The 25738-nt window shown below is 51.8% G+C and overlaps 1 protein-coding gene across 4 annotated transcripts in view; it reads left to right on the top strand.

The window, feature by feature from the left end:
* PPIL2 (peptidylprolyl isomerase like 2) overlaps positions 1 to 25738 on the top strand; it is a 46263-nt gene that overhangs the window by 6956 nt on the left and 13569 nt on the right. For all 4 annotated transcript variants that reach the window (XR_005214897.1, XR_005214898.1, XR_005214899.1 and 1 more), the window contains exons 6-14: positions 16917 to 16968; positions 19256 to 19347; positions 20478 to 20567; positions 21445 to 21520; positions 22683 to 22843; positions 23669 to 23744; positions 24328 to 24434; positions 24682 to 24771; positions 24913 to 24946. Coding sequence is in view for 1 of the 4 variants with exons in the window: in XM_037823679.1 (XP_037679607.1) it covers positions 16917 to 16968; positions 19256 to 19347; positions 20478 to 20567; positions 21445 to 21520; positions 22683 to 22843; positions 23669 to 23744; positions 24328 to 24434; positions 24682 to 24771; positions 24913 to 24946 (778 nt within the window). In the remaining 3 variants the exon portion in view is untranslated. The remainder of the gene's footprint in view (positions 1 to 16916; positions 16969 to 19255; positions 19348 to 20477; positions 20568 to 21444; positions 21521 to 22682; positions 22844 to 23668; positions 23745 to 24327; positions 24435 to 24681; positions 24772 to 24912; positions 24947 to 25738) is intronic.

Here is a 25738-nt window from a genome sequence, read left to right as displayed (position 1 = left end):
AGAGGCTGTGGGAGAGATGGACGCCCAGCGTGTCCCTGAGAGGCTTCCCGAGGGGCAGTGGGAGGAAAGAGGATGGGGCGGATGTCCCCCTTTAGCAGCACCATTTAAGCTGATACTTGGGGACGAGAAGCCAGCCGAGAGAGTCGTGTCACAGGCCGGGAGGAAGTATTGGAGGGGTGTGTGTGTGTGTGAGAGGCTCTGGGCAGAGTTTGGGGTGCCCAGGAGTCTGGGGAAGGCCATGGGATGGGAGCAGCATAGCCAGGGAGATGGCAGCTGATGGGCAGAGCCTGTTTCGGGGGCCTCGAAAGCCCTGGGAAGAGTGGGTGGCTCTGGGAGGGTGTCAGGCGGGAACGTGTCATGGTCAGCCCTGGGTTAAAGGCTCTCTCTGGCTGCGGGAGGAGAAGGGAAGCTAGGGGACATGGGCCAGGGGTGGCAGAGGAGATGGGCAGAACAGCCGAAGCCAGGACGGCTCTTGGAGATGAGACAAACGGGACTGATCCATGAGGCAGGGCCTCGGCGGAGACCTTCTGCTGGAGAACGCGGAACATTCCAGAGGCTGTGAAATGGTATCTCCTTGTGATTTTTTTTTTAAATAATCTTTCCAGTTAGAGAAGTTGTCGGTTTATAGAAAAATCATGCAGAAAATAGAGTCTCCATATATCTCCCGAATCATGAACTCTTTGCATTAGCATGGTAGCTTTGTTACAGCTGATGAAAGAGTATGACTATAATTGTATGGTAACTGTAGTCCATAGTTCACACTAGGGTTCACTGTTTGTGTTGTACAGTTCCACAGGTTTTTCTAAAATTTTGTATTCTAATAACACGTATACAACCTGGAATTTCCCCCTTTTAACCACATTCAAATACGTAATTCAGTGCTGTTAGTTACGTTCACGATGTTGCGCTGCCATCACCACCATCCGTTACCAGAACTTCTCCATCACCCCATCTGGAAACACTGTACCACTAACTTCCACGCTTTCTCCCCACTGTGGCCCCAGGTAGCCTGTACTTTAGTATCTGACCCTGTGAATTTGCTGATTCTGATTATTTCGTATCAGTGAGATTGTGTGATATTTGTCCTCTTGTTCTGGTTTCTTTCACTCAACATGATGTTTCTGGGGTTCTTCCATATTGCCGCATGTATTAGAACTTCCTTTTCACGGGTAAATAATATTCTGTTGGGTGTGTAGACCACATTTTGTCTGTCTGTTCATCTGTTGATGGACACTTGAGTTGCTACAACCTTTTGCAGTTGCAGATAATGCTTCTGTGAACATTGGTGCACAAATACCTGCAGTCCCTGCTTTCAGTGCTTTTGGATATACAGCTAGAAGTGGGATTGCTGGGTCATATGGGCATTCTATTCCTAACTCGCTGAGGAATCGCCAGACCCTTCCCCGGCAGCTGACCCATTTTCCATTCCTGTCCATGATGGACGAGGGTTTCTATTTCTCCACGTCCCCACCAACACTTGTTATTCTCAGGTTTTTTTGTAGTGCCCATCCTAGTGGGTGTCTGGGGGACGCGCTCTGTGGTTTTGATTTGCATTTCCCTGATGGCTCATGACGTCGAGCATCTCCTGGCCCAAGCTTGATGGCCTGAGCTTGAAGACAGTGAGCCGGGGGGTGGCCAGCTCAGCCTGTGGCTCAGACAGTCCCCAGTGGAGACTGATGTGGAGATGATCATTGGCAAGGCTCAGGGTGGCCCGGGTGCAGGGACACCTGCGGGGAGGGAGCCCAGGCTGGTAAGAGGACACGAGCACGGAGGCCGGGCAGCCCACTTGGCGAACCTGGCCTGTCAGTGGTTAGGCCTTTATTTAGATTGTGGTCTTGTCATCTATTTTGTTTTATTATAGTAAATCATCAGCATGTTTATAAGGGATTCTAGAAGTTCATTCACAACTTCAGTTACACAGCATAAGACCTGAAATGCCTCCGCTTAAACACTGCCAGCCCTCTTCAGGTTTTGGGGTGCATCTTGGAGTGGAGGGCGGGGAGTGCCTGTATCGGACCCCATTACTTGCCCCTAATGTTGGACTTGCTTGCGTTGACCTCTTTCCTTTGGCTTGACTTGAGCACCAAGCGTGCTGAGGCGATGGAGAGTCAGGACTCCAGAAAGTTCCGGGGTCCCCACATTGGAGCCGTGGGTGGGGTTCCGGGCAGACCAATGGCCAGAGCCAGAAGGGAAGCAGGCCCAGGAAAGGGAGATCCTGTGACGGTGGTACACCCCAGCGCTGGGCCCGCTGTCCTGCAGCCCTCCTGCCAGTTGGGGAGGGGAGGACTCTGGGTCGTCTTCAGGTGAGGCTTGTGGTTCGGCAGCATTTTCCATCCCTCCCCTTTGAGGGAAAGAGCAAGCAGGCAAGGAGCTGAGTTTGCGGAGGGTGCTCCTCTCAGGTCAGCTGCGAGGGTCTGCTGGCTTTTCCCTTCTCAGCTGTGGGTGGTGGGCTGCTGCTGGTGGCCGCACTGCCTTGGCGGAGGGTGTGTTCTCTCGGTTGCACCCTTCCTCAGTCTTGGCGATTTGGAAGGGTCCGGCAGTGTTTTTCCACGCAGTTTGCTGTTGGGAGCCACTGCGGGCTCCTGGGGTCCCTGGGGAGAGTCCTCTGCAGTTTTCCTGGAGCGCAGGCCCCCTTGCTGCCCGCCGGGGGCTCCAGGACATTTTCCTGGGTGTCATCGAGGCTCTGCCTGCCCCTGTGGTACAGCCCAGGGCCTCCACTGCTCTGTGTTGTAGTTTCTGACCATGAATTTGCATATTCCATTTAATTCATGTGAGAACCTGCTATAGTTGTCCTTTTGTGTCTCGCTTACTTCACTCAACGTGATGTCTTCAAGGTTCATCCCTGTTGTCACACGTATCAGAACTTCATTCTGTTTTACAGCCAAATGATGTTCCATTGTATGTTTATATCACATTTGGATTATCCTTCTTCCAGTGATGGACACTTGGGTTGCTTCCACCTTCTGGCAGTTGTGAATAATACTCCTGTGAACATCAGTGTGCACACGTCTGTTCAAGTTCCTGCTTTCAGTTCTTTGCATGAATTCCTACGAGTGGAATTTCCGGTTGATATGGTAATTCTGTACTTGCTGAGGAATGGCCACAGTGTTTTCCACAGTGGCTGCATTATTTTATAGTCCCACCAGCAATGTAGAAGGATCCCTGTTTCTCCACATCCTCTCTCTAAACATTATATTTTCCATTTTTTTTTCAGTAATAACCATTCTAGTGGGTGTGCAGTGATATTTCATTGTCATTTTGATTTGCGTTTCCCTCATGGCAAACGATGTTGAACATCTTTTCATGTGCTTATTGGCCATTTGAGTATCTTCTTTGGAGAAATTCAGATCTTTTGCCCATTTTTAAATTGGGTTGTTTGTCTTTTTGTTGAGTTGGAGGTGATCTTTATATATTCTGGACATTTACACCCTTATCAGCTATATGGTTTCCAAATAATTCCTCCCATCCTGTGGGTAGTCTTCACTTTCTTGATACAAGTCCTTTGATACACAGTTTTTAAATTTTGATGAGGTCCCATATAGCTGTTTTTTCTTTTTGTTGCCCATACTTTCTGTGTAGTCTATGAAACCACTGCCCATCACAAGGTCCTGACGATGTTTCCCTATGTTTTCTTCTAGAAGTTTTATATTAAGGTCTTCTTATATTTAGATCTTCTCCCCATTTGTTTTCTACATGATGGTTTTATTTTTATTGTTTAGATGGCTGAGTTATAAATCCAGTAGTGTGCAGTCATTCCATAATCTTTAATAGGCTTACCTGCAGTAACATTGTGACTGTTCCGTATGGTGGTTTGCCACACGGTACTTAGAACAGCTTTATTGTATTTGGTCTTCAGGTAAATAATAAATGCTTAAAATTCCCTAAATATAACATTTGAGCCATTTCATTCCACCAGGAAATCACAGGTTTTTCCTCTTTAAAAAACAAAATTAAATTCCAAATAACTACATTTAAATATATAATGTTATGATGATGACATTAGAAAAATGTCTTTCTGTTTTCTTGGCGGCTCGGCCCTCACTGCCCGTAACTCTCAGGAAAGGCGAGTACTTTTTGTCCTGAGGTGCGAGGGCAGAAGCGACGCCAGGCCTTCCGCTGCCCACTCACCTCTGCTTCCTTTCCTCTCGCTTTTATTTGGTGGAGAGAAGGCAGCTCTGGGGCCAAATTCGGTTCAGGAAGCTCGAGGGGGATTTCCTGTGGGAAATCAGGAAACAGCCTGGATGTCTTGCACACCCATCTGCTGGGTGCTGGGTTCCAAGGACTCCTCCCCGTGAGCAGCTTCTGCTCCGCCCGAGCGGAGGAAGGGACAAGGGGCAGTGAGCGGATCCCCCAGCCGTGCTCGCATGGGCCAGCAGCCAGCCAGCCCCAGGAGCTGGGTGAGCCCACCTGAGATAGCCAGAGACCACGGAGAGGTCTTTGATCTTCATTTGAAAAGGGTGTGTGGTCAAACATTGGATCTTTTTTCCAGACAAATAGTAATAGCTATAGTAATAGTAGTAATAGTGTCGTTTTAAACACACGCAATCCTTAGTGAGACTTGTTTTAAGGAAGAGTGGAGAATTATGCAGGGGACAAAGTCAATAAAGAGAAACAACGAAAAGTAGCAAGAAAGAGAGAGAAACTGAAGTGTGAGTTCCTGCCGCCCGGCCCGGATCCTCGTGGTACAGTGGCAGGACACATTCTATCGGGACATACCGCGGCCTCACAGCAGCTTCGTCTGAAATCTCGCAGGACCGTCACAAGCCAGCCTTTCCATAGGCTGAAAACAAACAGCAAACACAAAAACTGCATTGTTTCTTTTCCCCAAATGGAAAGCAAGCACCATGTGATTCCAAAATTTCCAGAGGAGAGCTGGGAGGGATTTGAAATGTCAGCTCACATTATTTTGTTAAGAAAGAGAAGTACCCCTCAAAATATTCTAATTCCACGTTTCACAAAATCCAGTCTGCCTCCCGCACCTGCCGTGGTGGGTCACGGAGGGCTCCACGCTCTTCCCTACCAGGCCACCGCCTTGGGAGGCCTCTCGCTCACCTGAAATAGCCACAGACCACGGAGGGAAGCAGCTGGGGTTTTACCGTCATCTCAGTGGAGCCCTCAAAAGCAGACGGGGTGCCCGGCCGGGGAAGGAGCCCACGGCTGCCGCACGAGGTTTGTGGTGTGTGGTTTTTCTGAGTGTGATTTCTATTTTTAAATTACGGAGTTTTAAGGCCATCTGGGTTTCGTGTGTTCGGTGCTGAGAGGTGAAGTCAAGCCCAGGGCCCCACCGGATGAGGCCGTGCGCCACCTGAGAGCAAATGTCTCCTGTTGGCACCACAGTGCTGGTGCTCCTCAAAGGATGAGGTGTCTCCCAGGCTCTACTCCGGATATCCTTTCCCCTGCACGGCGGTGACGACGCTCTCCCTGTCCTCCATCTCCATCTGCTTCCGTCCCAGCTGCTCCGACTGGCTGACGCTTCGTGGGCAGGGAGGTCGAGCCCCGGCGTGGGTCACCAACACGTGCAAGGCTTGCAGCCGCGTTGTTCTCCTGTCCTTGGGCCGTGACGGTGATGGGCACAATGTGAGTCCCGTTCTCAGTGTCAGCTTTTACAGGGAGCTGGTGCTGGCTTCGAGCAGGGATAGGCTCCGCTTTTACTTTGACTTCCTGGTGGTCTCCGCTCTCTGCAGCTCTGCTTTAGGAAGGGGGCCGTGGCTGCTTGGGCAACCACGGTTTGTCCGGCCACAGTGTACATGTTGGCAGGGGCTGGCCCAGCCACGCTGGGGTGAGGCCGCTGGTGCCTGGGGACCATGTGGACCGTCTGCAGCATGGGCTGCTGGGAAGACGAGGCTGCTACTGTGGTGGTGACGGGCGTTAGGGACCGCGGCAGCTGCTGCTGTACAGTTATTAAAACTGGCCGATTAGAAAGAGTGACACCTGCAGCGCACTGGGGAACCATGACTCTTGGAGGATGGCGAGTTGGGGATGTGGGGCTCTGGGGGGCTGGTGAACCTTCCTGTGAGAGGCTTTTGGGGGTCTACGTGCCATCAGGGTGGGCAGACAGCTCTCCAGCATGATCAAGAGGCTGGGGCACTTCTGGGAAACAGGATCCAGAGGGGTTTAAAGCAAGGCCCACCCCTGGGCTGTCTCTCCTATAAGCCAGCTCTCTTGGCTTGCTTTCTGAGGCAGGATCTACACTCCAGCAGGAGCCTTTGCCTGATTCTTCCTAGGAATGTGGCACTGTGGTGAAAGAATGATTCAGAGAGAGACTGTAGTGGGTTTAACTCTGCCAGCCCTTATCCGCCATCCTGTGGTACGGGTAGTTTTTAGTGACGTGTGTATCAGTTCCGTTTAGGGTGAGCTGTTGATCAGGAGCCATCGTAGTCGCTTGCACTGTTAGTTGTGCCTGGGAGTAAGGTGACTTTGAGTCATCCCTTGGGCTGTCTCCTCCTGAAGCTTCCTTTTCATTTTCCGGCCTTGAGATCAGGTGGAATTACTTGGCCCATTTCGTACCCCGAAGACCCCTATCCACGGGAGCTGGGTGGGCAGGAGTTTGTTGAGCTGATTGTCCCCGGGGGGGACGGCAGGGGGCTGCTGAGGTGGGCCATGGTGTCTGGAATGTGGATGGTCTGGGGCTGCACTGGACAGCGTGGGGAATGAGATCTCGACGTTTGAGCTGGGAAACCTGAGTGCACACGTGCGGCAGCTGCAGTGGCTACACCGCACGCCTCTGGAACACGCCAACCACAAACACGCCATTCTTGCCAAGGCAGTGCAGGTAGAAGTTGCTGCTGGTGCCGTGTGTGGCCAGGGCTGTGCGAGGCCCATGTGCACTCTCTGCCCCTTCCGTCCACTCGGAGTTGATTTCTGGATATGGTGTGAGGTAGGGGCCATGTTCATTCTTTTGCATATGGGTATTGACTTTCCCTAGTGAGTGAGTGGATATGGCACCCTTGTCAAAAATCAGTTGGCCATAACCAAAAGGGGAAAGATAAATGAAACAAAAAGTTTCAGTGGCTGAGAGATCTCAAATAGAGTTGAGAGGTCATCTTGGAGGCTATTCTTAGGGATTATGTAGGTATCCCTTTTTTTAGTTTTTAGTGTATTGGAATAGCTAGAAGGAAATACCTGAAACTGTTGAACTGCAACCCAGTAGCCTTGATTCTTGAAGACAGTTCTATAACTTTATAGTTTATCCTGTGTGGCCATGTGATTGTGAAAACTTTATGGCTCTCCCTCCCTTTATTCAGTGTGTGGACAGACAAATAGAGAAATGAGGACAAAAAGTAAATGAATAATAGGGAGGGATGGTGGGTATGGGATATTTTGGGTGTTCTTTTTTACTTTAACTTTTATTCTTCTTTTTTCTGTGTGGTGATGAAGATGTTCAAAGATTGAGTGTGGTGATGAATGCACAACTATATAATGGTACTTTGAACGATTAATTGTACACCATGGATGATTGTATGTATGTGAATATATCTCAGTAAAATTGAATTAAAAATCAGTTGGCCATAGATGTGAGGACTTATTTCTGCACTCTCGGTTCGATTCCATTGTTCTAAATGTCTGTGTTTGTGCCAGTACCATGCTGTTTTAATTACCATAACTTTGTATAAAGTTTTAAAATCAGCAAGTGTGAGTCATCCAACTTTGTCCTTTTTCAAGGTGGTTTTCGCTATTCTGGGCTCCTTATCCTTCCTTATGAATTTAAGGATCAGCTTTTCCATTTCTGCAAAGAAGGCTGTTGGAATTTTCTTTGGGATTGCATTGAATCTGTAAGACTGCTTTGGGTTGAACTGACTTCTTAATATTTATCTTCCAGTCCATGAACATGGAATGTTCATCCATTTGTTTAGGGCTTCTTTAATTTCTTTCAGTAATGTTTTATAGTTTTTCTATGTTTAAGTCCTTTACATCCTAGCTGAAATTTATTGCTAGATATTTGATTATTCTAGTTGCTCTTAGTAACTGGAATTGTTTTCTTGATTTCCTCTTCAGACTGATCACTGCCGGTTGTAGAAACACCCCTGATTTCACTATGTTGATTTGGTACCCTACCACATCGCTGAATTTGTTTATTAGCTCAGGTTGCCTTGTTGAGGATTTTTCAGGATTTTCTCTATCTAGGATCATGTGTTTGCAAATAGGGTGAGTTTTACTTCTTCCTGTCCAATTTAGGTACCTTATTTATTTCTTTTTCTTGCCTAATTGCTCTGGCTAGAACTTTCATCTCAGTGGTGAATAACAGTGGTGACAGTGGGCATTCTTGACTTGTTCTTTATCTCAGGGGAAAAGCTTTCAGTCTCTCACCATTGAGTACGCTGTTAGGTATGGGTTTTTCGTGTATGTCCTTTATCATCTTAAAGATATTTCTTCTGTTCTTAGTTTTTGGAGTGTTTTTATCAAGAGGGGGTGCTAGATTGAGTGTTTTTATCAAGAGTGGGTGCTAGATTTTATCAAAACCTTTTCTGCATTGATCGAGATGGTCATGTGGTTTTTCTTCTCCATTCTATTGATATGGTGTGTTACATTAATAGATTTTCTTATGTTGAGCCAGTCTTGCATTCCTGGGATAAATCCTGCATGTTCTTGATGTATCATCCTTTTACTGCACTGTTTGATTCAGTTTGCTACTATTTTGTTGAGGATTTTTGCATGTTTATTTGTAAGGGATATTGGTCTGCAATTTTCTTTTCTCATGATATCTTTATCTGGTTTTAGTATCAGGGTGTTGCTGACCTTACGGAATGAGTGTGGAAGTGTTCCTCTTGAATTTTTTGGAAGAGTTTGAGCAAGATTAAATGTCAGTTTTTCTTGGAATGTTTTGTAGAATTCAGCAGCGAAGCCATGTCATTCTGGGCTTCTTTTGGTTTGGAGGTTTTTTGTTACCGATTCATTCTCTTTGCTGGTTATTGGTGTGTTGAGATCTTCTATTTCTTCTTGAGTCAGTCAGTGTAATTAATTTGTGTGTTTCTAGGAATTTGACCATTTCATCTAGGTTATCTAATTTATTGACAGAGTTGTTCATAGTGTCCTTTTATAAACCTTTTTATGTCTGTGGGGCAAGAAGTTAACGTCCCTCTTTTCATTTCTGATTTTATTTGCGTCCTCTCTTTTGTCTTCCGTTGTCAGTCTAGCTAAAGGTTTGTCAATTTTAATGATCTTTTCAAAGAACCAACTTTTAGTTTTGTTGATTCCCTCCATTGTTTTCTTTGTTTTCTATTTCATTTTTCTCTGCCCTAATCTTTGTTATTTTCCTTCTTCAGCTCACTTTGTGTTTAGTTTGTTCTTTTTTTAGGCCCTCTATTTCTGAGGTAAGGTCTCTGATTTGAGAGCTTTTTTTTTTATATGTAACCATTTAGAGCTATAAATTTCCCTTTCAGCACTGCGTTTGCCACATCTCTCAAATTTTGGCATCTTGTGTTTTGTTTTGGTGAATTTCCGTTTCTAACTCTGCTATTGATTTGATTTCTATTTTCATTCCATTGAGGAATGACTGTTGTGCACTGGAGAAGAATGTGTATTCTGTTGTGTAAAGTGCATTAAATAGATCTGTTATATGTCTGTTTACGGTATAGTTGTATTGTATACTGCTGCATAGTATGTTCTCAGTCCCGTGATGTTGGGTCCAGATTCATCCCTGGGAGTCATATCCTGCGTTGCCAGGGAGATTTACACCCCTGGGAGTCAGGTCCCATGTAGCGGGGAGGGCAGTGAGTTCACCTGCCAATTTGGCTTAGCTAGAGAGAGGGGCCACATCTGGGCAACAAAGAGACACTCAGGGGAGACTTAGGCACAATTATAAGCACGTCTAGCCTCTTCTTTGCAGTGACGAGCGTTATAAGTTTCCCTGAGCTTTTTTTTGTATAGGAAGTTTTTTTTTTTAATGCATTTTTTTGTGGACTTTAACACACATATATATATACACACATACATATATAAAACAGTGATAACTTTCAAAATACGATTCAACAATAGTTAGAAAGCAAATTTCAAAGAATGTCATGGGTCACAGTTCTACAACCTCAGCAGTTTCCATTATTGTAAAATATACATACAGAAAGATGTCAACTTTAAATATACAGCTCAACAAGCAGTTATACAACAAATTTCAAAAATTGTCAGGGGTTACAGTTCCACAGTGTCAGGTCTTTCCTTATTATGCAATATAGGATATTTTGAAGACTTTGAAAGCACAAGTCAAGGAGCAGCTACAGAGCAAATTTCAAAGGATGTTACAGATCCCCCATGTTATTTACCTCCTTCCAGCTATTCCAACACCCCAGCTGCCAAAAATACATATAGACACACAGTTTCAGTATTCATAGACCTTTGTTCGGGCTGATCTTGTTTGTTGCTACCCTTCCTCTCACTTACTCTCCGTCTCCATCTTCGGGGGTGTCTAGGCAGTGAACACCCTAACTTGTTCATATTGAAAGGGGTGTGCACAGTATGGGGAAGGGGGCTGCATCTGATTGTTGTTGTTTTTTTAATTTTTAAATAGATTTAATATTTAGAGACACCGTAGGTTCAACACATTGTGCAGAGAAGACAGAGTTCCCATATACTACTCCTCATCCACACACACATTGCTTCGTTTTAGCATTTTGCCATTAGAGTGGTATATTTGTTACACCTGATGAAACGAGATTGATACATTGTTATGAATTAGAGTCCACTGTTACATTCAGGTTCATTCTCTGTGTTGTACTTGTCTCGGAGTTAAAAGTGCAGAATACATGTATCCACCACCGCAGTATCTCACAGAATGCTATATTCTGTTCATTTTATTGCCCAAGAAGATGCCTTATGCTCCACCTATTTGTCTCTCCCCCAAACCTCTAACTACTGATCTTTTTACTATCTCTGTAGTTTTGCCTTTTCCAGAAGGTCCTGCAGTTGGAATCACATGGTATGTAACCTTTTCAGGCTTCCTTCTTTCACTTAGGAATATGCATTTAAGGTTCCCCATGTCTTTTCATGGCTTAAAACTTCACTTTTTTTTTTTTTTCCCATTTTTTTTTTAAATTGTAGAATATAACATGTATAGATAAAAAGTAACAGCTTCCCAAGTGCAGTTTAATCAAGTAGTTAGCAAATTTCAAAGAATGTTATAGGTTACAATTCTAGTTTCAGTTATTTCCTTATTATGAAATATATATATATAAAAAAGATAATATCTTTCAAGATATGATTTAACAAATAGATACATAGGAAATTTCCAAAGTTATTGTGAGTTACAGTACCATAGTTTATTTGCTTATTGTGAAATACAACATATATACAAAGAAGTATAGCTTTCAAATTACCATTTAACAAGTAGCTATAGAACAAATTTCAAAGGGTACTATGGGTTACAGTTCCACCATTTCAGTTCTTCCCTTCTAACCTAATACTGTATCAACTAAGAAAAAGAAAATTATATAAATATTCAGTATTCATAATCCTTTGTTAAATTCCGTCTTGTCTGTTCTCCCCCTTCCTCTAGTTCAGTCACTTTCCCGATCTTCAGGGATGTCCAGGCAGTGACCACCCTAACCTGTTCATGTTAAAAAGGGGTGTCGACATTATGGGAAAAGGGGACACATCTGGTGGATGTTCTTGAAGAGGCTGTTGTCTCTGGGTTTTGGGACTTAGCTGGCATAGGGGCACTCTGAAGGATCTAAGTTTCTGATGAATAAACTTAGTGAGTGAAACCTTTATAGAGTCTCAGATAGGGATCCAGGTATTCTTTAAGTTTTTCGGGACTACAGTTGATCTGGGCTTATACTGTGGTCATTTGGCATATCTAGGTGAAGCTCGCATAGTAGTAACCTCCGGGACAGCCTCTCGACTCTGTTTGAATTCTCTTAGCCACTTAAACCTTATGTTGTTGCCTTTCTTTTCCCCCTTTTGGTCAAAAAGGCATTCTCAATCCCTCAATGCCAGGGTCAGGCTCATTTCCGGAATCCACGTCCCACGTCACCAGGAAGGCTCACTCACCTGGAGGGTCCTGTCCCGCGTTGTGGGGAAGGTGATGAATTTATTTGCAGAGTTGGGCTTAGAGAGAGGAAGTCCGCATTTGAGCAACAGAAGAGGTTCTCTGGAGATGACTCCTAGGCATAGTTACAGGTGGGCTCAGCCGTAAGTTTCACCAGAGCAAGCGTCAAGATCAAGGGCTGGACTTCCAAAGCAGGGGCTGCTAGGTTCACAGCATATTCTGTCCTTGACACTCCAGGGTGCTAAGTTTTGTGAATGCCTCTTTAGCATCAGTGGAGGAGATCTTGTGATTCTTCCCTTTTAATTTGTTAACATGTTGTATTTTCTTGTGTGGAACCACCTTTTGCTTTCCCAGAATAAACCCTACTTGGTTGTGGTGTATAATTCTTTTAATGGGCTGTTGGATTTGATTTGCAAGGATTTTGTTGAAAATTTTTGCATTTATATTTATTAGGGAGATTGTCCTATAGTTTTCCTTTCTTGTATCTTTATCAGGTTTTAGTATAGAGTGATATTAGCTTAATAGAACGAGTTAGGTAGTGTTCCTTTTTCTTTTTTTGGAAGAGTTTGAGCAGGTATGGTGTTAATTCTTTTTGGAATGTTTGGTAAAATTCCCCTGTGAAGCCATCTGGCCCCAGGCTTTTCTTTGTAGGAAGGTTTTTGATCGATATATGTCTGTTACGTCTAATTCATTTATCATATTGTTTAGGTTCTCTATTTCCTTATTAATCCTCTGTCTGGTTGTGCTGTCTATAGAAGAGAGTGGTATATTGAAGTCGCCCACTAATATTGTAGAAATTTCTATGGCTCCCTTGTTTTGCCAGTTTGCTTCATGTAATTTGGAGCGCCTTGATTGGGTGCATAAACTTTTATGATTGTTATTTCTTCATGGTGAATTGTCCCTTTTATTAATACATAGTGTCCTTCCTTGTCTCTTATGATGTCTTCGCATTTAAAGTCTGTCTTGTCTGATACCTGCTTTCCTTTGGTTACGACTTGCGTAGAGTATCTTTTTCCATCTTTTCACTTTCAACCTATTTGTATCCCTGGGTCTAAGATGAGTTTCTTTTAAACAGCATATAGATGGATCGTATTTTTTAAATCCATTCCGCCAATCTGTATCTTTTAATTGTGGAGTTCAATCCATTAACATTCAAAGTTATTACTGTAAAGGCAGTTCTTGATTCAACCATCTCATCTTAGGTTTTTATTTGTCAGATCTGTTTTTTTTCCTCTCTCTTTTTATCCTTTAAGTTACCCTAATACTCTTCAGTTCTGTGCCCTTCTCCAGAACTCTTTCTCTCTCTCTCTCTCTCTCTCTTTTTTTTTTTTTTTTTTTAATCACGAATCTCTCTTTGGTATTTCTAGGAGGGCAGGTCTCTTGTTGACAAATTCTCCCAGCATTTGTCTATGAAAAATTTAAAATCTACCTCATTTTTTTAAATCATATTTTTTATTGTGGAATGTAACATATATGCATAGAAGTGATAACTTTTCCAAGTGCAATTTAACACGTAGTTAGAGAGCAAATTTCAGACTGTTATGGGTTACAGTTCCACAGTTTCAGTTGTTTTGTTATTGTGAAATATAACATATATACGAAAAGGTGGTAACTTGCAAATTACAGTTTAACAAGTAGCTATAGAACAAATTTCAAAGAATGCTATGGGTTGCAGTTCTACCTTTTCATTTCTTTTGTACTTCAGTTTTGTACGACAGCTTTGCTGGATAAAGAATTCTCGGCTGGCAGTTTTTCTCTTTCAGAATCTTAAATATATCACTCCGCTGCCTTCTCACCTCCATGCTGACCGCTGAACAGTCAGTACTTAGTCTAATGTTTCCGTTGTATGTGGTGAATCGCCTCTCTCTTGCTGATCGGCTCTGCTCTGTGTGCCCCCTTTTCCCGAGGGGAGCGTCCCCCAGGCTCCCTGAAAACCCGGCGCCCGCAGCGGCCTGCCTCAGGGTCGGGAAATAGGCACTGGGCACCGCAGCGAGGTCTCTGCATTTGGGTAAACTGAGTCTGCTAGCTCCCTGGGCCCATGCAGGAGCTCCCAGCTGCAGAGCTGAGAGGGAGGATCCCCCCAGCTGGCTGTGGCAGTGGGAGTGTGGGAGAACACGGCTCCCCTGCCGCTCAATCCAGCTGCTTTGCCGTCACGATGGAATAAATGCACCCCGCCTTCTCAGTCATAATCTCTCAGCTTTGTCATCCTTGTCCTCCCTGTACAGGGTGGAGGGCCCTCTCTGGCCGCTCGTTTTCTGCCTGCTCTCTAGTTGTTGCATGGAGGAGTGCGCTCTGCCTCTGCTAATCCACCACCCTCCCAGAGGACCTAGCATTACTTTTTATTCATTTGCATTTTAGAACCTGTAAGAAATAGCAAGTGTAGTGACATACCAAAAATGTGACAGTAGTTCTGGTGTGTATCATAACCCATGTGGTTACCTCAGCTTTTGCTTGTCTGGGAAGATCTTGATTCCACTTTCATTTTTGAAAGAACATTTTACCAGATACAGAATTCATGGTTGGCAATTTTTTTTTTTTTTGCTTTCAGCCATTGTGTCATCCCACTGCCTTCTTGCTGCCATGGTTTCTGATGAGAAATCTGCACTTAATCGTACTGAGGCTCCTCAGTTCCTTCTCTGTGGCAGGTTTCAGAATTCTCTTTAGCTTTAACTTTGGCATTTGCGAGTTTGATTATAACCTGCTATGCTGTGGGTCTATTTGAGTTTATCCTGTTTTGGAGTTCATTTGGCATCTTGGATACGTATATTCCTGTCTTTCATTAAACTTGGCAAGTTTTCAGCAAACATTTGGATATTCTTTCTGCTCCTTTCTCTTTCTCCTCCTGGAACTCCCACAATGCGTATAGGGTGTGCTTGATGGTGTCCTACAGGTTCCTCGGGCTCTGTTCACTTTTTTTTTTTTCTCTTCTTTCTTTCTGCTCCACAAAGATTTCAGTTTTCTTGTCTTCAGGTTCTGTGATTTTTTTCTTTTGCCAGATCCAATCTGCTGTTGAACCTTTCTAGGGAATTTTTAATTTCTCTCAGTGTGGTGTCTTCAACCCTCTTTGGTTCCTTTCATGCTTTCTGTCTCTCTAATCAGTATTCTCTCTTTGTGTTCATCTTTTATTTTTCTGATGTCTGTTGGTTCTTTGTCCTTGTTTTCCTTTAGCTGTTTGAGCCTACTTAGGACGATTTTAAAAAAAGTCTTTGTCTGGAATGTCCCAGGTCTGATCCTCCTCATGGATGGTTTCTCGTGCTTTAATCTTCTCCTTTGCCTGGGCCATCACTTCCTCTTTCTTTGTATGTTTCATAGTAATTTTTTGTTGAAACCTGGACATTTTGGTATTTTCGGGTGTTACCGCTGGAATTCAGACTCAGCAGCATCTGTCCCTTAAGCTTGTGTCCAGTTGGTGTTATGACGGAGCTCTCCTCAATTGCCAGGAGCTGACAACAACAACAACAACAACAACAACAGCGGAAAGCAGAAAAGAAAACACCTTTCCTCGCCTTCTATGACAGGCCTGTGTGGGCACTCTCTCCCTGAGCTCGTCTGCACAGCGCGTCCAGAGAAAGCTCCAGGCTCCTGATCGCTCTGGGCCTGTGGCCCTGGGAATTCCCTGGGTTTCACAGACACGAGTGTCCCCCTTCCCCAGAAGACAGTCCCCTGGTAGTCCCAGGCAGCTGGATGTGACGGCCTCCCCCAAGGTTCTGCAGGAGGGCCCGGGGCGCCACCCCCTACCTGCTCGGCAGGTTCCCCAGGCCACCAGCACACAGCCTGGGCCCAGCGTCCCTGCTCCCGGTTTGTGCCCCTCTGCTGCTTCCGGAACAGGCACCGGGGGTCTGCCCTGGGCCTGGGGGCCGGTCTGGGCTGAGCCGGGGAGGGCTGGGGGCCGCCAGCGGGGTCACCACTTCCAAGTGGCCGTTCCCTGGACTTGCCGCTTGCCCTGTCACTGCCATCTTTTAACTGTTTTCCGGAGATTTGAGAAAGGTGCTTCCTCCGTTTCTTGCTGGTTGTTCAAAGCTCCTGTCGGGGTGGATCTGCTGTGTTCTTCTGTTTGGTTTCTTTTTATAATTTCTCCTTTTCACAATTCTCATGTCAATCACTTATCGTTTTCCTGATATCCTTTGGTTCTTTCTGTGTATTGAAACATATTGAAGATTATTTTTTTTAAAATCTGTGTCTGGTATATCCAAGATCCACTCTTCTTCGATGATGTTTTCTGAAATTTTTTTCTTGTGCCTTTTGATGAGTCACCCCTCTCCTTGTCCCGGGGCTCCCTGCAGCCCACCCTCCCTTCCTCTCTCTGCCGGGACATTTTTCCTTTATTGTTATTAACATTTCCCATTCTGGAAGAGGTGAGCTGCAGGCGGATCACAGACACTTTGGCAAATAAGGGTTCCACGTCATCACTGAACGCAGGCACTCTCAGCATCCTGGTGTCTTTGTTCCTTCTTTTCCTTCCACTCTAAGGTGATATTTGCCCTAAATATTCATGCAACAGAGTAGTAGGGTGAAGCCAAGTACCCACCACCCAGCTTAAGAGATGCATTTGTCTTTTCATTTCACTAATCGTTAAGCATAAAAAATAATGTAAACGTTATGAAAGTAGGACACAAACCTGTACCCTGCAGCCTCCTGCCGCAGCCCCGGGGTGACCCCGTGAACGGGGTTGGGTGTGGGAGCATTTGCAAGCCCCTGCTCAGAGGCTGCGGGTGTCACCTGTCAAGACCACCGTGTCCCCTGCTCCGTGTGGCTCGTATCCTGGTCAGCCCCTGGGGCCTCTTGACCTCTTTCTCGTTCTTGATTACAGCTGAGTAGGGTTAGATGGTTTCAGCGAATTTCCCCAACTCCCCTCCCCACCCCAACTTCATAGCCTCAGAATTTGTTCACAGCAGTCACTTGCTGATTAATAATTAAAGGCTCTTGCTTCTTCCTCCAGAAACTCGATGGGAGGTCCCTGATCAAGCTGAATTTTGCAAAGAACCAGGAAGGTGAGTGGTTCTTTCACAGGCACTGCCAGGGGTGGGCCCGTGGAGCCCAGGCCCCTGCCCTCACCCAGTTCTCGAATGGAGTCGTTCATTCCTTTCTGATTGAACCAGACACCTGCATCTCATTTCTCAAAAATGGTGGCGTGAGTTTGTCCTCGAGGCCCAGGTGTTGGCCCTTCTTCCCAGAGGCGGCCTCGGTGGGCTCGGCTGGGCCTGGTACCGCTGGATGCAGAAGCTGCTGAGACCGGGTCGCTGGGGCTGTGGACCCAGGGCTGGCAGAGGGCCTGTGACCATGGGCCGCCCGGCGGATCTCAGTGCTGCTCATCAGGCCCCAGCCCTGGTGTCCTCCAGGTGTTATTGTTCTCCCACGCCCCGTCTGGCCAGACGCTTGAGCAGAGCTGACAGGCCCCCCAGCCTCTGTCCTGAGCGGGATCCTGCTCTGAGTTTTTTGCGTGTTTGGCACAGCTCCTCCCCCATGCAGGTGCTGGGGAGCAAGTGGTTGTGTTCACTGATGGCGGATGTTCTGGGCAGACACTCCTCCAGTGGCTCCCGGGGTGCCGGGTTTCCCGGTGGGTGAGAGGTAGCATCGTGGGGAGGAAGAGGCAGCACGGTGCTTCGTCGGCTGTGGAGGCGGGGGAGCCCCGTCCCATCCTGCTCTGGGGACCGAGCCCCAGGGCCTCTCCCCTGCCTGATCGGCTGCTCTGGAAGGGCCGTGGCAGGTAGTTAACCCGGCGCCTGCCTGCTATAAATGGCAGAACAGGGGAGGCCCCACCCCACAAGGAGCTGACATTTTGGGGGGAAGAAACTGGAAAGCAGTGACCATAGGTGTCAGGTGCCGATTTGCCATGGACAGGTGTAAAGCAGGAGGAGCGGAGAGGGTGGGAGGAGGGTGTCCTGACCAGGAGAGGCTTGGGCGGAAATCGAGGGGAGGGGAGGGGCTGGGGGACACCTGGGCAGGAGCGGCCGGGGCAGAGCCCCCGGGGTGGCGTCGAGGGGGCCAGTGTGGCATCCATTTCACTTTTCCGGCTGCTGCACAGGCCGTACAGTGAGTTGTCTCAACAGGGATTTACTGGCTCACGGTTTCCGAGGCCGGAAGGCTTGTTTCCTCCTGGGGTTGGGGTCTTCAGGCTGGCATCAGTCTTTGGGGTTCCTCGGCTTCTCTGTCCCATGGCACTGCGCGTGGCGGCTTCTCTCTCCTCCAGCCTCTGGCTGCTCCCGGGGCTTCTCCTCCCGTGTCCGCTTTCCTTTGCCGTAGGGTCATCAGCGATATTGGGGTTAAGGCCCCCCCCGTTCGGTGTGGGCACCTTGACTAAACGTCTTCCAAGGTCCGACTCACCCATGGGCCCACACCACAGGACCCGGGGTTGGGACTGGAACCTGCCTTTCGTGGGGGCAGGATTCAACTCCAGCAGTGCCCCCGCCCCGTGTGTGTGTCTGCCACGTGGCTTCGTTACCGTCTGCTTACTGTATCTGTGTCCCCACTCTGCACCCACCTTAGACCATTTTGAAGCAAATCCCAGGTGTCGTATCATTCCATGCCTAAATAATTCAGTATGTGTCTCTACAAGATAAAAAAGGTTAAAAAAAAAAATAGCCACAATACCCCTATTGCATCTAAAAATGACAGGGCTGCCTTACCGTCCTCAAGTATGCCTTCAGCGTTCAGTTTTCCACCGTTATTATTTTTCTACAGTTTTCAAAACAGGATTGATTTAAACAAAATCTAAATGCCTGTGGCTGGATGTCTGTCAGCCTCCTCTCTTGCAGGTCTCCTCCTTTTTGGAGGCTTACTTGTCGGGACTCGCTTGAACAGGGGCCTGACTGCGGGGTGGGGAGTGGACCGGGCAGGGCAGGCGGCTGGCGGGGGTGGCAGCAGCCCTGGCTGTGGTGAGGGAGGTCCTCGGTGCTCTGAAGGAAGAGCCCATGGGCTTGCTGGGGGCTGCTGGGGGCTTGAGAGGTGGAAAGAGCAGTGAAGGATGAGCTTCTGGGAGGAAGGACAGGCCATTTCCTGAGGCAGAAGGACATCGGGACGAGGAGACCAGGGCTGGGCTGTCGGACCAGACTTCCCCGAGGATGGAGATGCAGGGTTGGGTCTCGTGGGGTGAATAGGAGGTCCCTGACGGGATGGCGGGAGGGGCTTGAGCTGCCCCTGTGGCCCTGCTCTGAGCTTCCACCTCTCTCTCTCACCTGGGCCCGGCGTCCCTCGTGCCCTGGCCCTGCGACCGCCCTTCTCTGGGTGTTTGGGAGCCCAGGGTGGTGGACTGGCCTCTCATGTGTGCCTGCTCTCCAGGTAAATACCACTGCCCGGTGCTGTTCACCGTGTTCACCAACAACACCCACATTGTGGCTGTCAGGACCACTGGCAACGTCTACGCGTATGAGGTGCGTCCTTGGCTCTGAGGCATGGGAGAACCGTGGGCTCCGGGGCGGGTGAGAGCCGTGGGCCTTGGCCGTGGGCTCTGGGGCGTGGGAGAGCCGTGGGCCTCGGCCGTGGGCTCCGGGGCGGGTGAGAGCCGTGGGCCTCGGCTGTGGGCTTCGGGGCATGGGAGAGCCTTGGACCTCAGCGTGGGCTCCAGGGCGGGTGAGAGCCGTGGGCTCCGGGGCGTGGGAGAGCCGTGGGCCTCGGCCGTGGGCTCCAGGGCGGGTGAGAGCCGTGGGTCTCGGCCATGGGCTCCGGGGAGGGTGAGAGCCTTGGGCCTCGGCCGTGGGCTCCGGTGCTGTGCAGTGAGGCCCGTCAGATGTGCTCTCTGGAGATGAGCTTCAGCACCCCGAGGGCCGGCACCAGGTGGGCGCTGGGTCAGGTGGGCCTCGTGGGGTTTCAGCCTGAGAGCTGAGCTGCCAGGTGTAGCCACAGCTCTGCCAGGCAGGTGTCTGCTCTCAGATGAGGGAAAGGCCGGCTTCCCTGCAGCCTCCAGAAGCGGCCTCTGGGCTTCTGGCTGCTGAGCAGGGCTCCTGGCACCCCAGAGGGCCCTCCCCAACGTCTTCCCCAGCAAAGACCCTCATGAACCAGACCTGGGGGAGAAGGCCCAGCCCCAGGGCTGTGAGGGGCTGTGTGCCCACCTGCCCGCTCGGCTGTGGGAGCAGGGTGGGGAGAGAAGGTAGCTGCATTGCCACAGCCCACCCTGCTGAGGGAGGCGAGTGTGTCAGCAGAGGGACAACAGCGCAGTGGGAGAGCTGTTCTCTGTGCCGGTTCCCTCCTCAGACCTGGATGTTTCGGGGTCCAGGCTGGGCTGGCTCTGTTCTGTCCACTAGACCATGTGTGCCCCAGGGGCTGCCCGGGAGGCTGGGTGCCCGGGGGCCTCACTGAGCCCTGTGCTCACCTGTAAACTGCTTGATGAGAGCCCCCGGGAGGCATTTTGCTAAGAGGGCCGAGTCCGAGTCAGGGGCCTGCTGGGGTGGGACAATCTGGCGAGTGCCCTATCTTCTCCCACCCTTTCCCGGCCTCCCTGCTTCCGGGTTCCCATGCTGGGGTTGGGACAGGCCCTGAAACGCCAGCTTCTGCCTGGCTTTAGGCCGTGGAACAGCTGAACATCAAGGCCAAGAACTTCCGAGACCTGCTGACGGATGAGCCCTTCTCCCGGCAGGACATCGTCACCCTCCAGGTGGGAGCCCCCCCCCACTGCCACGGCCCTTCCTGTGGGGGCCACCGCGGAACCTTCACTGGGCTCCCCCTGCCCGGCCCGGTGGTCTCCTCTGCCAGCCCAGGGCAGCCCCCGGCCTTGGCGTGGCTGCCTCCTCACTCGGACCCCACCCGCCTGTCTTCTCTGGAGCCCTCGCCCCGAGCTGGGTCAGGGCCCTTGTCTCTGCCCCCAGAGTCATGTCGTGGCACAAGAATGGCTGCTCCGCAGGCCTGGCTCTCTTGCCTCCCCGAGAGCAGGGGCTGGTGGCTGTGTACCCCAACACCCACACAGGGCAGGCTGCGGGTGTAGGTTGTCCCCAAGCACGTTCACCGAAAGACTGCAGGAAGTTAGAGGGATGCCCGGGTGGCCTGGATGGCAGCCGTGGGCCAGGCCCCGTGATGGCGCACACAGGAGCTCCAGCTGTGTCTGCTGGTGGTTGGGTCTGTAGCACAGAGGGCTCCCCACCCTGAGGGCCCCGAGGTATCCATGGGGTCCCTGCTGTGAAAGCCTGGGGAGAACGGCCTGGAAGTGGCCCCACATCTACCCACCTTCCCTGACCACAGGTGCTCAGAGCTGTGCTCCCAGGACGAAGGGGACACAGCTCAGGCGCAGCCGGCCAGTCTGGGCCACCGTCCCATCCCCACCCCTCCTTGTCCTCATGACCTCCCCCCGCCCTGCCCAGGGTTCCCCAACCCTCACCCGATCTTCCCTGCTCGGGCCCCTGGGGCCTCGTGCTCTCTCCTGGCCCCTTGGACCCCTCCGTGGCCCCTGCCCGCGGCTGCCGGCTGTGAGGCCTGTGGGGCGGGCACCCAGCCCCGAGAAGCAGGTCACTCTGCCGCGTGTTTCCTCTTCGCTGCAGGACCCCACCAATTTGGACAAATTCAACGTCTCCAACTTCTTTCATGTGAAGAATAACATAAAAATGACAGACCCAGGTGTGTGTGTCTGGGAGCTGGGCGGGGCAGGGGGGTGTGGGTGAAGCTGGTCCTTGCTCCCCGGGCTGAGCCCCTCCTTCCCCTGGCCGCTCCCCACTGTGGGATCCTGTGGGTGACGGGTGCCAGCCGGGGCGGTCAGGGGCCTGGGGCCGCACAGCCGATGAGGTGGGGGCCGGGCAGCTTCTTTCCCTCTCGGGGCCCCCCAGACCCCCCTTTGCTTCTCAGGAACCATCCCTGCCCTGGTTCTCGTCCCCACATGGGGTCCCTGGGAGGGTTGGGGGTGCACATGCCACTCAGCCCGTCTTGGCCACAGGATGGGGCCTCGGGGTCGGCAGCCCTCCCTTTGCCCTGTCGAGGCTGGGGCTGGCTGGCAGCTTCCACTGCCCTCCCGAGGTGTTGCCTCAGTTTCCCGTACCCGCTGCTCTCAGCCCCCTCCCTGTGGCCACCTGGGCCCTCAGTCGCCCTCGCCCTGGCATGCTGCCGGGCCTGATGGGGGCACCCTGAGGGGATTGTCACGTGCACGGCCACAGGCTCCTTGGCTTAGGGGTCAGACAGGCCCTCGAGCTGCCAGGCACTTGATGAGTTGCGTGGCAGAGTCTGGCGCCTGAGCCTGGTGGAGAGGCAGAGCTGCGGGCTCAGGCCTGGCTTCCATTGCCTCTGGTGGGTGGGCTGCCCCCGGGAGCCCCTGTGCTTTGAGACAGGTGCTGCTGTCCTCAGAGGGTGTGATGGGCCCGGCAGGTGGGGTGGGTAGCCTCAGCCCCTGAGTGGGCCCAGATGGGCATCTCACACCCAGAAAGATCCCAAACACTTTCATTGTTTTAAATAACACTTTCAATTATAAAAGCAGAACACATAGCGTATGTAGAAAGATTGGAGTATACAGATAACGCATAAGGAAGAAACAACGAAGCGTCCCCAGACACCCCCAGTCCCCCCGAGCGCTGGCTGGGGACAGACCCCGCGGCTGTGGGTGGCACACGCCAGCCTGGCTCTCACCTCCCCGGGCTGCATGTGCTCGGGTGGCAAGTGGGCGTCTCTGCCACCTCCTGCTGCACCGCTGTGCCCGGCCTGGCGGCCCGTGGGTCCACTGCTGCCTTCCCCTCACACGTCCCTGGGCGAGTCCCTCGGGCTGGGCTGCTCAGGGCCTTGCCGTGTTCCGTAGATGAAGAAAAAGCCAAGCAGGACCCGTCTTACTACTTGAAAAACACCAACACTGAGACCCGGGAGACCCTGCAGGAGCTCTACAAGGAGTTCAAGGGGGACGAGATCCTGGCCGCCACCATGAAAGCCCCCGAGAAGAAGAAAGTGGACAAGCTGAATGCCGTGAGTGGGCCCAGACCCCACCTGGTCCTGGGGAGGGGGCCGTGGGTGCACTTGGGGGGAGGGCAGGGTCAGGGGTGCTTTACCTGGTGACCCAGCAGTCTCGGGGTGAGTCTGGGGTGGCCCGTGGGAAACAGAACTGCTGCCCTGGCCAAGCAGACCCCAGGGGAGGCAGCAGGATGTTTCAGGGCTGCTGGGGGCCCGCCCTGCACCCCATAGTCAAGGCTCCCAACAGATCTTTGGGGGACCCCGAGCCCCCGTCAGCTGGGAGTGCCTGTCAGCCCCAAGCCCTCCCTTCCCTGGTGAGGCAGGGCCTGGGGGGCTGGGGGTGGCAGGAGGGAGGGGAGCCTGCCCCACTCGCCCACGCCCACCCGCGCCCTCACCGGCTGCCCTCCTGGGCCTGTGCAGTGGCCTCTGCAGGAGCCCGGGCAGCTCCGTCCCCCTGTCCTTGTCTGGGTCCCCCTTAAAACGTCAGCTGGGAAAATCTGCTTGTGTTTCATCTCCAGGGTTTCACTGGGCATGGGGAGAAGTGTCCTCTGACGCTGCACAGGGTGGGCCCCTTGTTTTTGGGGTGCAGTCTCCCATCCTGCCTGGCACACCCCGCACCCTGGTTTCTGCCCCCTGCCATTGTGCCCCTTGTCTGGGGGCAGCGCTGGCACCGGTTCCTGCCAGGCCAGTGCCGGCCGGGCCTTGTCCCTTGTGGGGGCCCCCGTGGAGCCAGTGGGCGCGTGGTGGGGGCCTCCTGGGGGAGAGGCCGAGTGCGGGGCTGGGATGGGTGACGTGCCCTCCCGGGGCACTGCTGCTGTACCCACGGTGCCTCTCCCGCAGGCCCATTACTCCACGGGGAGGGTCAGCGCGTCCTTCACCTCCACCGCCATGGTCCCTGAGACCACGCACGAAGCAGGTAGCCGCCTCCGCACCTCAGTCCAGGGTGACGGGAGAGGGAGCCCAGAGGGCAGCGGGAGAGGACGGTGCCCGGGTCTCCCAGATGGCTCAGCAGAGGCAGGCGGGGCCGGGCCCTACCCGAAAGGGGTTTCTGTGCTCAGCCTGCTCGGGAGGCCTCCCCATGCATCCTGCCTGCCAGGGCGCCCACCTCAGGCTCCAGCCAGCTGCCCCTCTGGCTTCCAGCCTCCTGCATCCATCTGCTCCCAGGCCGCCCACGGGCACCTTGCCCGCCAGCCTCTCTTGCCATCTTCCCAAGACCCTCCTCCCGTGTCCTGGCCTGTCCCAGAGCCCCGGACCCTTCCACTGCCACCCCAGCCAGCTTCCAGGCTTTTCCATCCGCCCTTCTAACTGCCGAGACCCTCCCTGTCCCAGGCTGCCCAGATGAGCCTTGGGCTCCGACTTGGTGTCACCCCAGAACTGGGCTTGCAGCCCAGGCTACACGCCCGACCCCTAAGCTTGTTTGTGCAGAGCCTGGGCCAGCTTCCCTGGGTGGGGTGCAGGTGGCTGTGGGGTGGCAGCTGAGCTCAGGCCCTCTCCCACAGCTGCCGTCGACGAGGATGTGCTGCGGTACCAGTTCGTGAAGAAGAAGGGCTACGTGCGGCTCCACACCAGCCGGGGCGACCTCAACCTGGAGCTGCACTGTGACCTGGTGGGTGGGCGGCCCGGGGGCCTGTGTCTGACCGTTTCGACAGCCAGATCCCCTGGGTCTCGGCGCTGCAGGGGTTTGCCCTTTAGCTTCCAGGCCCTTCCTCAGCCTCCCTGGGCCTGCTCTGAGGGCTCTGGGGCTCTGAGAGGCAGGCGGCTGCCTGTCTGCTGCGTGATGAAGGCCCCGGTGGCCGTCTCAGCCTCCTTTTGACTTCTGCCTGCTTCACAGAAGCATCTGGGCTGTTTTGCAGACTCCAAAGACCTGTGAAAACTTCATCAAGCTCTGCAAGAAGCATTATTATGACGGCACCATCTTCCACCGATCCATCAGGAACTTTGTGGTGAGTGAATCCTTGGCCACTGGCCTGGGGGGCTCTGTGGGACGCGGGGCCTGGGGTGGGGAGGCCTCAGCAGAGTCGGGGAGTGGGCAGGAGCCCCTGGGTAGCGGAACATGGCTGGCTTATTTGCTTCTGTTCTCACAGATCCAAGGGGGTGACCCCACCGGCACAGGCACAGGTAGGTGCTGGGGCTGGCTGGTCCCCCTTCCCGGGACAACTTTGGCCGCCCTGTGGGGCATTAGGGGAGGGGGACACGCAGAGACCTCTGGATGTGGACTCAGGTCACAGCTCAGCGACGAGGCCCGTCCCTCAGTGCTCTCAGCTGTGACGGGGCTCTGAGGTGGTCGTTGGGCCTGAACGACAGTGGGGGGCTGGAGCATGTCGTGCCCTCCGTGGGCCCTTTCGGGGGCAGTGGGGAGCTGCATTGTGGGTCACTGCAGGGGCAGGTCTGGTTGGTCCCGGCTGCTCCTCCTCGGGTGCCGCACGTGCCAGCGGGGCGTGATTCTGGGGTGGCGCCGTGTGTGTGGACGGCCCGAGCCAGGCCAGGCCAGCCTCCAGCCCACCCCCGGCAGTTTCTGTGGAGCAGGGTCACAGAAGCAGGCTCCTGCCAGGAAGGCCTGAGGGACCCCAGGGTCCTCCTGCTGCCGTCTAAGTGCCCACCCCAGGTCGGGGTGTGATGGGCATTTTTTGACAGAGGGAGTCAAGGGCTAGAGAGAGGCAGGCCTCTCCCCACCCTCAGAGCCCACCTCACCTGTCGGCTCTGGCCAGGCCCTCTCCCCGTGGGCCACTCACTCTCAGCCACGTGCCTTTCCTTCCTGTTCTCTGGGGTCAGGCCCCACTCGGGGACTGGGGGGCAGGAGAGTGAGCGGTGGTGCCTGCCTGTCAAGGGGTGCAGGGCCTGGGGGCCTGGGGAGGCTGCGGGTCAGGCAGGGTCAGGGGAGCTTGTGATGAGGCTACCCCAGGGCCTGGG

Source organism: Choloepus didactylus (assembly GCF_015220235.1).
Source record: "Choloepus didactylus isolate mChoDid1 chromosome 23 unlocalized genomic scaffold, mChoDid1.pri SUPER_23_unloc1, whole genome shotgun sequence".
Taxonomy (NCBI): domain Eukaryota; kingdom Metazoa; phylum Chordata; class Mammalia; order Pilosa; family Megalonychidae; genus Choloepus; species Choloepus didactylus.
Note: the sequence above shows the minus strand (reverse complement) of the source record. Positions and strands in the feature narration are given on the sequence as shown.